At 46.3% G+C, this 13,422-nt stretch overlaps 1 protein-coding gene across 1 annotated transcript; it reads right to left on the reverse strand.

Annotated features, from left to right (window-relative positions):
* Window positions 1–7,202: 7,202 nt before the first annotated feature.
* LOC119363871 (transcription factor NIGTH1-like) lies at window positions 7,203–9,137 on the reverse strand. The gene is made up of 5 exons (XM_037629242.1): window positions 8,837–9,137; window positions 8,571–8,725; window positions 8,025–8,445; window positions 7,829–7,905; window positions 7,203–7,700 (listed from the first exon to the last, which is right to left on the reverse strand). Exons 1-5 carry the CDS (start codon window positions 9,036–9,038, stop codon window positions 7,479–7,481), a joined length of 1,077 nt encoding a protein of 358 aa, XP_037485139.1. The 5' UTR covers window positions 9,039–9,137; the 3' UTR covers window positions 7,203–7,478.
* Window positions 9,138–13,422: the final 4,285 nt, after the last annotated feature.

The raw sequence follows: 13,422 nt of genomic DNA on the forward strand, positions 1-13,422 counted from the left end.
TCCTCGAGGCGATCAACCAGCGTCCAACACCTTCTCGACAGCTGGGGCGGCTAGGTCAACGGCGACGGCGTCCTCCGGAATGTAGTTTGCAACCTCCAGGTAGAAGAGTCGCGGGCAGGCATGGCCGGGCGTGTAGGGCTCGTCGCAGTTGAAGCACAATCCTTGGCGGCGACGCTCGAGGATCTCGGCTGAGGTGAGCCGGCGGAACGGGCGTCCCGCAGTCGCGGCGAGGGGTGCCGCAGAAGCCTGCGCAGGCCGACCCTGCGCGGAATCCGGCCCTGGGAGCGACCCAACGGTCCGGGACGGTGATTCCTGCTGGATGGCCACCGCGCGGCGTTCGAACGCGCGTGCGTAGTACATTGCCGACTGGAGATCCTGGGGTTCGCGAAGCTCCACGTCGACGCGAATGTGATCCGGAAGGCCGTCGACGAAGAGCTCAGCCCACTGCACGGCCGTCACACCTGGCGCGTGACACGCCAAGGCCTGGAAGCGGTCGGCGAAATCCTGCAGCGTGGAGGTGAAAGGTAGGCGGCCCAACTCGGCCAATCGGCTCCCGCGTAATTGCGGTCCAAAGCGAAGAAGGCACAGCTCGTGGAAGCGTTCCCACGGGGGCATGCCGCCCTCGTCCTGCTCGAGGGCGTAGTACCATGTCTGGGCGGCCCCGCGGAGATGGTAGCAAGCCAGCCAAGTGCGCTCCGACGCGGGTGTGCGCTGCCCGCGGAAGAACTGGTCACACTGGTTGAGCCAGTTAAGCGGGTCGTCTAAGCCGTCATAAGTGGCAAAGTTGAGCTTGGCGAACCGGGGCGGCTGTTGGTTTGGCGCGCCATGGCCCACTGCCTCAGCGGTGCGGAGAGCTGATGACGGTGCTCGGTCCATGGTGGGAAGGCCGGCGTAGGCCCCCGTGGCCCCCGATGCCCCGGGCTGCAACTGGGAACCCGACGACTCCCGGGCCTCTGTGTAAACCAGCGGAGGCGATGTCCCGTGGAGCCAGCCCGGAAGCGGAGATGGTGACGATGGGAATCGGACCTCCTGGATCGGAAGACCGCCTGGCGCGGACCGGCCCAGGCTAGGGCTGGGCTGAAGGAAATATGCCCTAGAGGCAATAATAAAGTTATTATTTATTTCCTTATATCATGATAAATGTTTATTATTCATGCTAGAATTGTATTAACCGGAAACATAATACATGTGTGAATACATAGACAAACATAGTGTCACTAGTATGCCTCTACTTGACTAGCTCGTTTATCAAAGATGGTTATGTTTCCTAGCCATGGACAAAAGAGTTATCATTTGATTAACGGGATCACATCATTGGGAGAATGATGTGATTGACTTGACCCATTCCGTTAGAATAGCACTTGATTGTTTAGAATATTGCTATTGCTTTCTTCATGACTTATATATGTTCCTGTAACTATGAGATTATGCAACTCCCGTTTACCGGAGGAACACTTTGGGTGGTACCAAACGTCACAATATAACTGGATGATTATAAAGGAGTACTACAGGTGTCTCTAAAGGTACATGTTGGGTTGGCGTATTTCGAGATTAGGTTTTGTCACTTCGATTGTCGGAGAGGTATCTCTGGGCCCTCTCGGTAATGCACATCACTATAAGCCTTGCAAGCAATGTAGCTAATGAGTTAGTTACGGAATGATGCATTACGTAACGAGTAAAGAGACTTGCCGGTAACAAGATTGAACTAGGTATTGGATACCGACGATCGAATCTCGGGCAAGTAACATACCGATGACAAAGGGAACAACGTATGTTGTTATGCGGTTTGACCGATAAAGATCTTTGTAGAATATGTGGGAGCCAGTATGAGCATCCAGGTTCCGCTATTGGTTATTGACTGGAAACGTGTTTCGGTCATGTCTACATTGTTCTCGAACCCGTAGGGTCCGCACGCTTAAGGTTTCGATGACAGTTATATTATGAGTTTATGAGTTTTGATGTACCGAAGGAGTTCGGAGTCCCCTATGAGATCGGGGACATGACGAGGAGTCTCGAAATGGTCGAGACGTAAAGATCGATATATTGGACGACTATATTCGGAGTTCGGAAAGGTTCCGAGTGATTCGGGTATTTTTCGAAGTACGGGGGAGTTACGGGAATACGGGGAAGAGTATTGGGCCTTAATGGGCCTTAGTGGGAAGGAGCTAGGAGGTGGCGCGCGCCCCTCCCAAGCCCAGTCCGAATTGGACAAAGGGTTTGGGGCGCGGCCCCCCTCTCCCTTCCTTCTCCACTCCCCTCCTTTCCCCCCTTCTCCTAGTTGGACTAGGAAAGAAGGAGTCCTATTCCCGGTGGGAGTAGGACTCCCCTTGGCGCGCCCTCCTTGGCCGGCCACCCCCTCCCCTTGGCTCCTTTATATACGGGGGCAGGGGGGCACCCCATGAAACAGAAGTTGATCTACGGATCATTCCTTAGCCGTGTGCGGTGCCCCCCTCCACCATATTCCACCTCGGTCATATCGTCGCGGTGTTTAGGCGAAGCCCTGCACTGGTAGAGCATCATCATCGTCAACAGTGACCGTCGTGCTGACGGAACTCATCCCCGACACTTTGCTGGATCGGAGTCCAGGGATCGTCATCGAGCTGAACGTGTGTTGAACTCGGAGGTGCCGTACGTTCGATGCTTGGATCGGTCGGATCGTGAAGACATACGACTACATCAACCGCGTTGTCATAACGCTTCCGCTTACGGTTTACGAGGGTACTTGGACATTACTCTCCCCTCTCGTTGCTATGCCATCACCATGATATTGGGTGTGCGTAGGAAATTTTTTGAAATTACTATGTTCCCCAACATGGGCGGTGGCGGCGGCAGAACCTGCACTGTGGCCGCCGGGAGGGACGGCGAGGCGGTGGGTGGCGCGGCCCAGGCCAGCCACTGCGGGCCCTGAGCGGCTGCTGGCGGCGCGGATGGCGCCGTGAGCGCTGGCATCGGCCACTGGGGCCAGGGCGGCGTGGAAGCGGCCGACGATGGTAGCGCCGGGTAGCCCCCGGCGATGACCGCGGGGACGGAGTAGGCCGGCCACTGCAGACCCTGGGCGGCTGCTGGCAGCGCGGCTGGCGCCCCGAGCGCTAGCGTCGGCCGCTGTGGCCAAGGCAGCGTCAGAGCCGCCGGTGAGGGCAGCGCTGGGTAACCCCCGGTGATGGCCGCGAGGACGGAGTACCATGGCAGCGCTGGCTGTCCTGCGGTCACGGCCGGATGGAGCTGCGGGCGCGGCCCGTACGGGATAGCCAAATAGAGGCGGATGCCCTGGACCGCGACGACCAAGTCGTTGAGCACGCCGGCCATGGCCTCCGGCGTAAACTGCTGCGGCACGGGGGGAGGCGACGGCGGCGCGTGTTGGACGAGGGGTGGCGACAGGCCGTGGCCCGGCGCGGTGCCGGGTGCAGGGAAGATCGGCGCCGAGAGCGACGGCGTGGCGCCCGCCGAGAGCGAGGCGTGATGCCCGGCGATGAAGCGGCGGCGGTGGTGGAGTTGACGGGCAGCGGCGGTGGTGGCAGTGGTGGCGGAATTGGAGGCGGCGAAGACATGGTCGAAACCCGGATATCTGATACCAAATTGTTATGGCGCTGCTAGAAGGAGGCGCGAGAGGGCCGGCCGGGGGCCTTTCTACCCACGGCCAGGCAAGAGGGAAGGGATTTCCTTCTTAATTCTTGCTTGATTATATTGATACATCTCCTCTCTTTATATAGAGAGGTTTACTTGACTCCCAAACAAGGCTTACTTGACCCCTAATCAAGCGACCCTTATCTCTAATTAACCCTAAGACTAACGGGCCCATTAGGCCCATTACGTACTCTAACAGCCTTACTCATAAAAAATCTGCACAAGTTCTTTAAAGGAGCAAATCTTCCTTGGGTTAACATGATTTGGGATAAGTACTACTCATCTGAGTTACCAGGAGAAAGAATGGTGGACTCACGCATTGATGGAAAGCTCACTTAAAAATATTGCTGACTTCAAGAGAATAGCCTCTTGCAAGGCTGTCTCAGGTGACACCTTAAAATTTTGATTTGACAATTGGAGGGAGAGATCACTTGCACAATTCTCCCCTGAGCTATTTTCCTTTGCAAAATGTGAACATGGCTCTTTAGCTCTCATGATAAACGTTGAAGATATTCATAACCACTTTCATACACCTTTATCAGCCCAAACTTATGATCAACTGAATGAAGTTAATTAAGAGTTTCCTTCAACCACTCCATGGTAACCAAAACCCAGATATGTGGTGGTGCATAAATGGTAACAGAAAATACTCTCTGATGCAGTTTATAACAGCTTGAAAGTTGGAGCTGAAGCTCACATCATCTTCAAGTGGCTCTGGCAAGGTGCTAATAGAGTGAGACACACGATTTTCTTTTGGATGCTACTACATGACAGAATCAACACAATGAATATGCTAAAAAGAAGATCCATGCAGTTGGAATCATATGAATGTGTCATGTGCACTGACCATGCAGAAGAAACTATCATGCACTTGCTTTGGGACTGCAATTTTGCTGAAGAGTGTTGGGACATTGTCCTCCCTCAAACAGAAAGAGGTGTATCACCTTATGATGAAATTCTGCTCGGATGTCAATAGCTTCCAAAAGCCATTACTCTAGACATTTATTATCCTGGGAAGTTGGAATATTTGGATGCAAAGAATGGCAATATCTTCAAGAGAGTAGCCCCCAGTATAAACTCTTGGAAATTTCTCCTAAAAAAAAATAATTCTGCTAGAGCACAGGATGAAGGCCAAGAATGTGGCAGTTATGAAAGAGAGGATTGTTTCCCATCTTTGATGACGAATCTCATAGATTAACCTGGTTGTTTCACCATATTGGCTAGAACTGGAATAAGGTGATTTGTTTGGTTTCTCCTTTTGTGTTTCCTTGTATGCTTGTACATATTATTTTGAATAAAAATTACCTAGAACAATTGTTCTATGGTTTGGGGTTTAAAAAAAGTTGATATCCTTGCGTCACTAATTTTGCCAATAAAAAATGTTCGGAATAGCCATGTGTTGTATCTGACATGTGACACTTATTAGGATGCTAAGATAAGACTATTTTATCAACCAGTACTAAGAAGTATACTGGAATTATCTGACTCAAAGATTCTTTTCCGCTGACTCGGAGACTCTTAGTACATGCCGAGCTCTACAAGTCACGGGCCGCTGCTCCCGAAACAGTTTCGGGCATCTGATGTTTCATTAGGCCTAAATGGGCCTAAGTACGTCGCATTCTATCAGATCACTGCCCGTCCATTAGCGCGCGAAAACCATAACCCAACGCGTCGCTCGTATCGGGCGCCTGTACGGTTAGGGCGGAGGATCACGGTGGCGGCAGCGGCGAGCCGGAGCCGGCGTACTATAGGCGATGCCCATCTCGGAGCCAGACCCTCCGTCGTGATCGACACGATTGGTGTTGGTCGTGCGCTAGGGTTCCATGGTTCTGCCGAGGTAGTCTTTTGATTCTTTGTACTTCCGCAGCACTCCTCCGTTGCAAAGTGATAAACAGTTTCCCTTTCCTGTTGATACAATATATGTAACCAGAATATTCATCATCGGAATATTCAATATGAGCTAAAGTATAAATGAATATTCGTCCAAGAGCAAGCGAAAACAGCAGCGGAAACTGCAAGTCCAGACACTAATATTCGTCTGGTATAATGAATGAAACTACCCTACCATACTCATATTCATCATCTGCTACAGCTAAACCATGACATCGGTGAGACCAAGAAAATTCAGCGGCACATTCAGGCGGTCCGGATGAAGGAAAACACGCAAGTCGCATGCCAAGAAAATGAGAAGTGTTTTAAAGGAAATGATCGTTGCAATGCAGAAGAAGAAGAAGAAGCGGCCAATTCACGAGTCAGCACCAACAAGCATATACTCCAAGCCTGCGTCTGATCGTCCAACATTTGGCGGTGACGACAGACAAGGGAAAGCGCGAGGAATATTCACCCGCACATCCATCACAGGATCCTAAGCTCGTCGTAGGATCCTAGAACGATTCCACGTCCAGTGACCAACCAACCGTTCGATCGCGTACTGATGGCCAATTGCAGCCTCTTCGCTTCTGTCCTAATGAAATGAAGTTCACACACAATCCAGTGTTCCTACCGGGGCCTTAACTGAAACTGGAGCAAACCATATCTACTTACCTGAAACTGAGTGTGCAACCTCAGCCCCTTGTTCAAGCGATACGATCGGCGTCGAGTTTTTTCCTGTTTCGGCCGAACTACTGCCATACAGGATAGCGCGGACCAAAATCTGGATAACACCGCAAGATCAGCGCATGAATGCAGAGTCAAGGCCGGGACATGTTCAAACAAGCATGCTAGCAACGCCTCACAATATATATAATAATCTCCCGGATAAGTATAGGCAGAAGAACCCAGTAATCAATCATGTAACACTTGTTTGACTCGCAGCAGCGACGATAAGCATGACAAAACTAAACATTATCAGCAAAAAAACAAAAAGGGTTATCATGAAGGAGGAAGAATGTGATGCTGACTTCTGGTCCTGTGAGCCTCACACAGCAACAAACTCGCAAGAAATCAAGGGTGTGCGGGCGACCTGGAAACCTAGACTTTCATGCCAAGAATGCACGGTTAGTTAGGTTCTGCAGCAGCAGCAGCAGCAGCCGGTGAGAAATGAGCGGAGCCGAGGAAGATTCTTGGTGTGCACTCCTGCCATCCTGGTTTTCAGGCGACAGATCATGATCAGATTCTTGGTGTCCCAACATCCCAGAGCAGATATTTGGTCAGGTCAGGTGAAACACATGATGCTTTGCTTCACAATAGGTAGGGGTAGGATCATCTCAAGTTTCTGATAGGTTCTTCATAATAGGTAGGAGTATTATCCGGATTCAGGACCACCTCAAGTTCCAAGGGAAAGGATGAGGATCCAAAGCATTTTTCTTCAGTTGTGGAATCCAGAGCAGACATCTTGATGTTTTCTCCATTCAGTCTTTGAATTGGATCTTGATGCTCATGGTCATCAAGAAGCAGAAAAATGCACCTTAATTTGCTGGAGAGAAGCAAAACACGGGCACAATCACAAGTTCAGAATCTACCTGCAACTGACTTTCAGTTGAATCAACAAACAACAGCAGCAAGCTTTATGAAAAGCTGTATACTGTACTTAATCCATACGGAAATTTGCTTATCAAGAGAAAGTCTGACACTGATCATTGGTAAATTCTCTGGGCGAAAATTGTAGCTCTGCCCCAACCTTTTTAGATTAACATATCCGCAAAATTGTAACTAGTATAACCTCTTTCCGATGTACTTACATAATAACAGCAAGAGTTTCATCTCAAAGCACTCAAGGCTTGATCACCCTGCATACAACAAAAAAGGCTACACTACAATCCTGTCTCAGGAATCTCTCAAGATACCACTGTCATCGCGCGCCATGGAATCGACCAGGAAACTCTGAACAAACACTAATATAACTTCTTGATCGATCATTTCCAGCCATAGCTCTCTGATCTGCCATCTTCCTCCTCGCCGCTGACCGTCACCGATGAGGCAGCTACGCCTGAGCTTGAGAAGTTTAGGGGCCCCGGAGGTGATCCCCCTGACTGGGAGCTGCTCTGCTCCTGAGTTATCCAGAGCCCTCCCATGAGCACGATCGGCCGGTTGGCTGCCGGAGATCCTGGCGCCCTTCGGTTGTGCAGACGGTATTTCTGAACCATAAGAAAAACAATACATGATTCACATTAGTGTCAATGCAAATTAGTAAAAGCTAGTAATAAATTCCATCATTAGTAGTACATGGACAGAAGTTTGTGAAAGATAGTGGTGAATTGCTCACCTGGAGATGGCTCTTCACTTCATCATTGGTCAGGCCATCCACCTTCATCAGCTCCCTGATTTGCTTTGGAGTAGCAACTGCAATCATGGCAAGGATAACAGCCATGTAAGCTCTCAATAATTTGCTGCTACTATATATATCTACTGGGTGTTCTTGATATTATATCCAGTTCTGGGAGTATTTGTGAAGCGCTCACCTTGGGGACCACCGAGTTGGTGCAGGGCAGTGACGAACTGGCGGTGCAGCTCCGGCGACCAGCACCGCCGCGCCTTCCTCGCTTGCTGCTGCTGCTGCTGCTGCTGTGCTGTCTGCTGCGACTGCGCCTGGAGGCTTAGGGAAGGGGCAGCCGGTGCCAGGGCGGCCGCAGCCCTCGCCGCTTCTTGCTCAAATCCCACAAGCTGACGGCGGCTTTCTTCAGCGCCGCCGGTAGCAGCAGCCGGAGAGGTCTTGATCGGTGCCGGCGACAGAAACGGCAGATCCGGCATCCCCACAGCCTTGTCATCCTTCCTCAAACTCGGCGGCGCGAACGCCGGCGCGCCGGAGCCCACGGCCTTGAACGGCAAGGCAGCGCCGTCGCGAGATTCCGGCTCCGACGACCTCCTCCTCTCACCCTGCTTCTGCAATCGTAAAAAGGCGCAAACTTTCAGAACCCCAAACACAATAAAACCACCACGATTTAATGATCATAAATGCTTCATCGACAACAAGCAAGCACGCGGGCAACTGAATCGCCGGATCCTACCTCGGAAGCATCGTCCCCCGGGACGGAATCGCCGGTCCAGAGCTGCGCGGTGCTCATCCAGTTGCTCTTGTCGCCTGCGCCGGCGTCCTCCTTGTCCTCTCCTCGATCGCCGCCTCTCTTCTTCTCCTCCACCTCCTTCTTCATCACATCAATCACTGCGCAAGCAACCAAACCACGTCAAGAAAGGCTCCCCAAAAAGAAGAAAACAACAAAGGGATAATAGCTAGTACTAGCACAAGCAAGCAAGCAAGAAGTTTCTCTCTCACCGTCAGCGAGGAGGCGTGCGCAGAGGGGGAGCTCGCGCCGGAACACCTCGATCTTGCTCTTCTCCTCCTCCAGCCTCCGGATACAGTCGTCCATGGCGGCCGCCGGCGCTTCCCTCACCCGCCCCAGGCTCTTGGCCGCGAACATCTTCAAATCCAGGCTCAAATCTGCGCCCATGCCGATCTCTCCTACATCCAGACCCATCGGTTTTACACCGGAGCTCTCGCTCTCCAAACGGAATCTTTACTGACTTGTTGCAAGAGAAAGTATGAGGTGGATGTGAACTGGAGGGAGGAGGTGGGTGAATGGGGACGTTTATATAGAGGAGGAGAAGCATTGGGAGGGGGGAGAATCTCGAGAGTGTGCGAGGATGAGACGAGGACGATTTTTCACGTCACCTACAGATAGCTACAATGAACGTCAGTTTCCATCAAGGCCCTTGGATTTTATGGCTTTTAAGCTTTAGCCCACTTGCCTATGCATGCCAACAAATTCAAAATATGTCTTGTACACACCTTTTTTTTTGCGGGTGTTGTACACACTTTCAACCAGATTGAGCTTGTGCTATTGGGGTCAGAGGGAAGATGCAAAATGCCTTTTTGTTCAGGCTATTAGAAGAAGAAGAAAATATGCGGTCGTATTAATTGGAAATGTTTAGTTTTGGAAGCAATTAATCGTAGGCGTCAAATACGTGTGTATCTTATCAAGGTAGTATATCGATCGGATACGATAGACAGCGGGGGATGTGTACATAAATTACGAATTTAATGGTATACGTATTCATTCTATATTCTGGATTTGTATTAGCTGGATATAATGATTTGTCTAGATATGCATGCATACGCGGCACCGAGGTTACATAATAAGTTCGTGTTGATTGTCTCGTAAAAGTGCATGGTTGGTTTCTTTTTCTTTAATTTTTGCGGTTAGTCATTATGATTTTCTTTCGTTTTATCTTTTGAATTTAGCTTTGGTACAATTTTATGCTTCTTCGGAACATAGTGAGTTGCGCTCATGGGTCAAGTTCCATATTTGTTGTTATATTAGTTTTGCGACTTGTAACACCGAACACTCTAATCAACATTGACTTCTCGTGCAAAAATATGACATAAACTGCTCTCTAAACCGTCTTCACTTCAACTTTCTATACATGTCTAACTTCATGATCATGTTTGGTTGGTGGTCACCCGGTTGTGAAGTTTTCAACAACCAAAATAGGTAAAAGTATGGCATGCCTTATATAAACAGTTATCACACATGGCCATGAGGTACTTTCTTGTGAAAAATGTATACCTCGTATTTGGCCATAGAAAGTGTATTCTACCTCACAACCTAGTAGGATATATGCATCACGTCACAACTATGAAAGTAATAAAGAAACATCAAACACAACAGTAATCCCAAAGTCGAATTTCAAGACCCAATTCATGAGAAGATATGAATTGCCCCCCTTTGATCTTTGTCTCATTAGAGTGGTGACATCATTTCACAGTGGCATATGCATGGGGTTTTTGAAATATCCAGCCACAAGATATCCTTTTAGGAAACACCTCCAAATATGCATCACCCGGCCCGTAGGATAGTTAGCATGCTATATGGTGTCATTATTACTAATTTTATCCATTGCTAGCCTAAAGTAAAATGCAGAATATGTTATCATCTACAACGGACTATAGGACACTCTAAACTAAACTGAAAGTTGAATCAGCATTAACTTTTTATATATGAACTAAGTTTAGGTATACCCTATGAATATTTGATGAAGCAGCATCTAAATCGTTAGCACTTGCATAAAATAATATACAGATTAAATTGCATACATATTCATTCTCAATCGCTAGCACTTGCGTAAAAGAATATACCCTATGAATACTTGATGAAGGAGCATCTCAATTGTAACAGACATATCTCTTAGAAGAAAGAAAAATATGCGATGGTACTAATTGGACATGTTGAGTTTTGGTATCAATTAATCGTAAGCGGCAAATGCGAGTGTATCTTATCAAGGTAGTATATTGGCCAGATACAATACACAGGGGTAATATGTACATAAATTACAAATTTAATTGCATTCGTATTCGTTCAATATTTTGGATTTGTATTAGCTGGATACATTGTTTTGTCTAGATATGCATGTCTACACAACACTGAGGTTACATAATAAGTTCGTATTCATTGTCTCATAAAAGCGCGTCGTTGATTCTCTTTTCTTTATTTTTTGCGGATGGTCAATATAATTTTCTTTCGTTTTATCTTTTGAATTTAGCTTGTGTACAATTTTCATTCTCTCGCAAAAGCGCGACGATTTTCTTTCCCATTTTAGTCTCACTAGTGAGAGTCTAGGCATGTCTGGTTGGTTGTCACTCAGTTCTGAAGTTTTCAACAACCAGAATAGGTAAAAGTATGGCATGCCTTATATAAATAGTTGTCACACATGGTCATGAGGTATTTTCTTGTGAAAAATGTATACCTCATATTTGGACATAGAAAGTGTATCTATCGCACAAGTAGTAGAATACACACATATCATGTCCATGTAAAAACTAGCACTTGACAACTACTCCCTCCGTTCCAAAATAGATGACTCAATTTTGTACTAAAGTTAGTACAAAGTTGAGTCATCTATTTTGGAACGGAGGGAGTATGAAGTAACAAAGAAACATCAAGCACAAACAGTAATCCCGAAGTCGAATTTAGAGACCCAATCCGTGAGAAGATATGAATTGCCCCCACTTTGATTTTTATCTCATTAGAGTGGTGACATCATTTCACAATGGAATATGCATGGGGTTTTTGAAATATCCAGCCACAAGATATTCTTTTTTAGAAAACACCTCCAAATATGCATCATCCGGCCTGTAGGATTGCTAGCATGCTATATTTTGTCATTCCCACTACCAATTTTAGCCATTGCTAGCTTGAAGTAAAATGCAGAATATGTTATCATCTACAACGGACTATAGAACACTCTAGTATAAACTAAAAGTTGAATAATTATTAATTTTTAATGTTAGAACTAAATTTAGGTATACCCTATGAATATTTGATGAAGCAACATCTCAATCGTTAGCACATGCGTAAAAGAATATACAGATTAAATTGCATATGTATTCATTCTCAATCGCTAGCACTTGCATAAAAGAATATACCCTATGAATACTTGATGAAGGAGCATCTCAATTGTAACAGACAGATCTCTTAGAAGAAAGAAAAATATGCGATGGTACTAATTGGACATGTTGAGTTTTGGTATCAATTAATCGTAAGCGGCAAATACGAGTGTATCTTATCAAGGTAGTATATTGGCCAGATACAATACAGAGGGGTAATATGTACATAAATGACAAATTTAATTGCATGCGTATTCGTTCAATATTTTGGATTTGTATTAGCTGGATATATTGTTTTGTCTAGATATGCATGTGTATGCAGCACTGAGGTTATATAATAAGTTTGTATTCATTGTCTCATAAAAGCGCGTCGTTGATTCTCTTTTCTTTAATTTTTGCGGTTGGTCAATATAATTTTCTTTCGTTTTATTTTTTGAATTTAGCTTTTGTATAATTTTTATTCTCTCGCAAAAGCGCGATGATTTTCTTTCCCATTTTAGTCTCACTAGTGAGAGTCTAGGCATGTTTGGTTGGTTGTCACTCGGTTCTGAAGTTTTCAACAACCAGAATGGGTAAAAGCATGGCATACCTTATATAAATAGTTGTCACACATGGTCATGAGGTATTTTCTTGTGAAAAATGTATACCTCATATTTGGACACAGAAAGTGTATCTATTGCACAAGTAGTAGAATACACACATATCATGTCCGTGTAAAAACTAGCACTTGACAAGTATGAAAGTAACAAAGAAACATCAAGCACAATAGTAATCCCGAAGTCGAATTTAGAGACCCAATCCGTGAGAAGATATGAATTGCCCCACTTTGATCTTTATCTCATTAGAGTGGTGACACCATTTCACAATGGAATATGCATGGGGGTTTTGAAATATCCAGCCACAAGATATTCTTTTTTAGGAAACACCTCCAAATATGCATCACTCGGCCTGTAGGATTTCTAGCATGCTATATTGTGTCATTCCACTACTAATTTTAGCCATTGCTAGCTTGAAGTAAAATGCAGAACATGTTATCATCTACAACGGACTATAGAACACTCTAATATAAACTAAAAGTTGAATAATTATTAATTTTTAATATTAGAACTAAATTTAGGTATACCCTATGAATATTTGATGAAGCAACATCTCAATCGTTAGTACATGCGTAAAAGAATATATAGATTTAATTGCATACATATTCGTTCTCAATCGCTAGCACTTGTTTAAAAGAATATACTCTATGAATATTTGATGAAGCAGCATCTCAATCGTAACAGATAGATCTGTTAGAAGAAAGAAAAATATGCGATAGTACTAATTGGATGCTGAGTTTTGGTTTCAATTAATCGAAAGCACAAATGCGAGTGCATCTTATCAAGGTAGTATATTCGGTCAGATATGATAGGCGGGGGTGATTTGTATGTAAATTGCAAATTTAATTGCATATGCATGTATTCATTCTATATTCTGAATTT

Source organism: Triticum dicoccoides, chromosome 2B (genome assembly GCF_002162155.2).
Source record: "Triticum dicoccoides isolate Atlit2015 ecotype Zavitan chromosome 2B, WEW_v2.0, whole genome shotgun sequence".
Lineage (NCBI taxonomy): Eukaryota > Viridiplantae > Streptophyta > Magnoliopsida > Poales > Poaceae > Triticum > Triticum dicoccoides.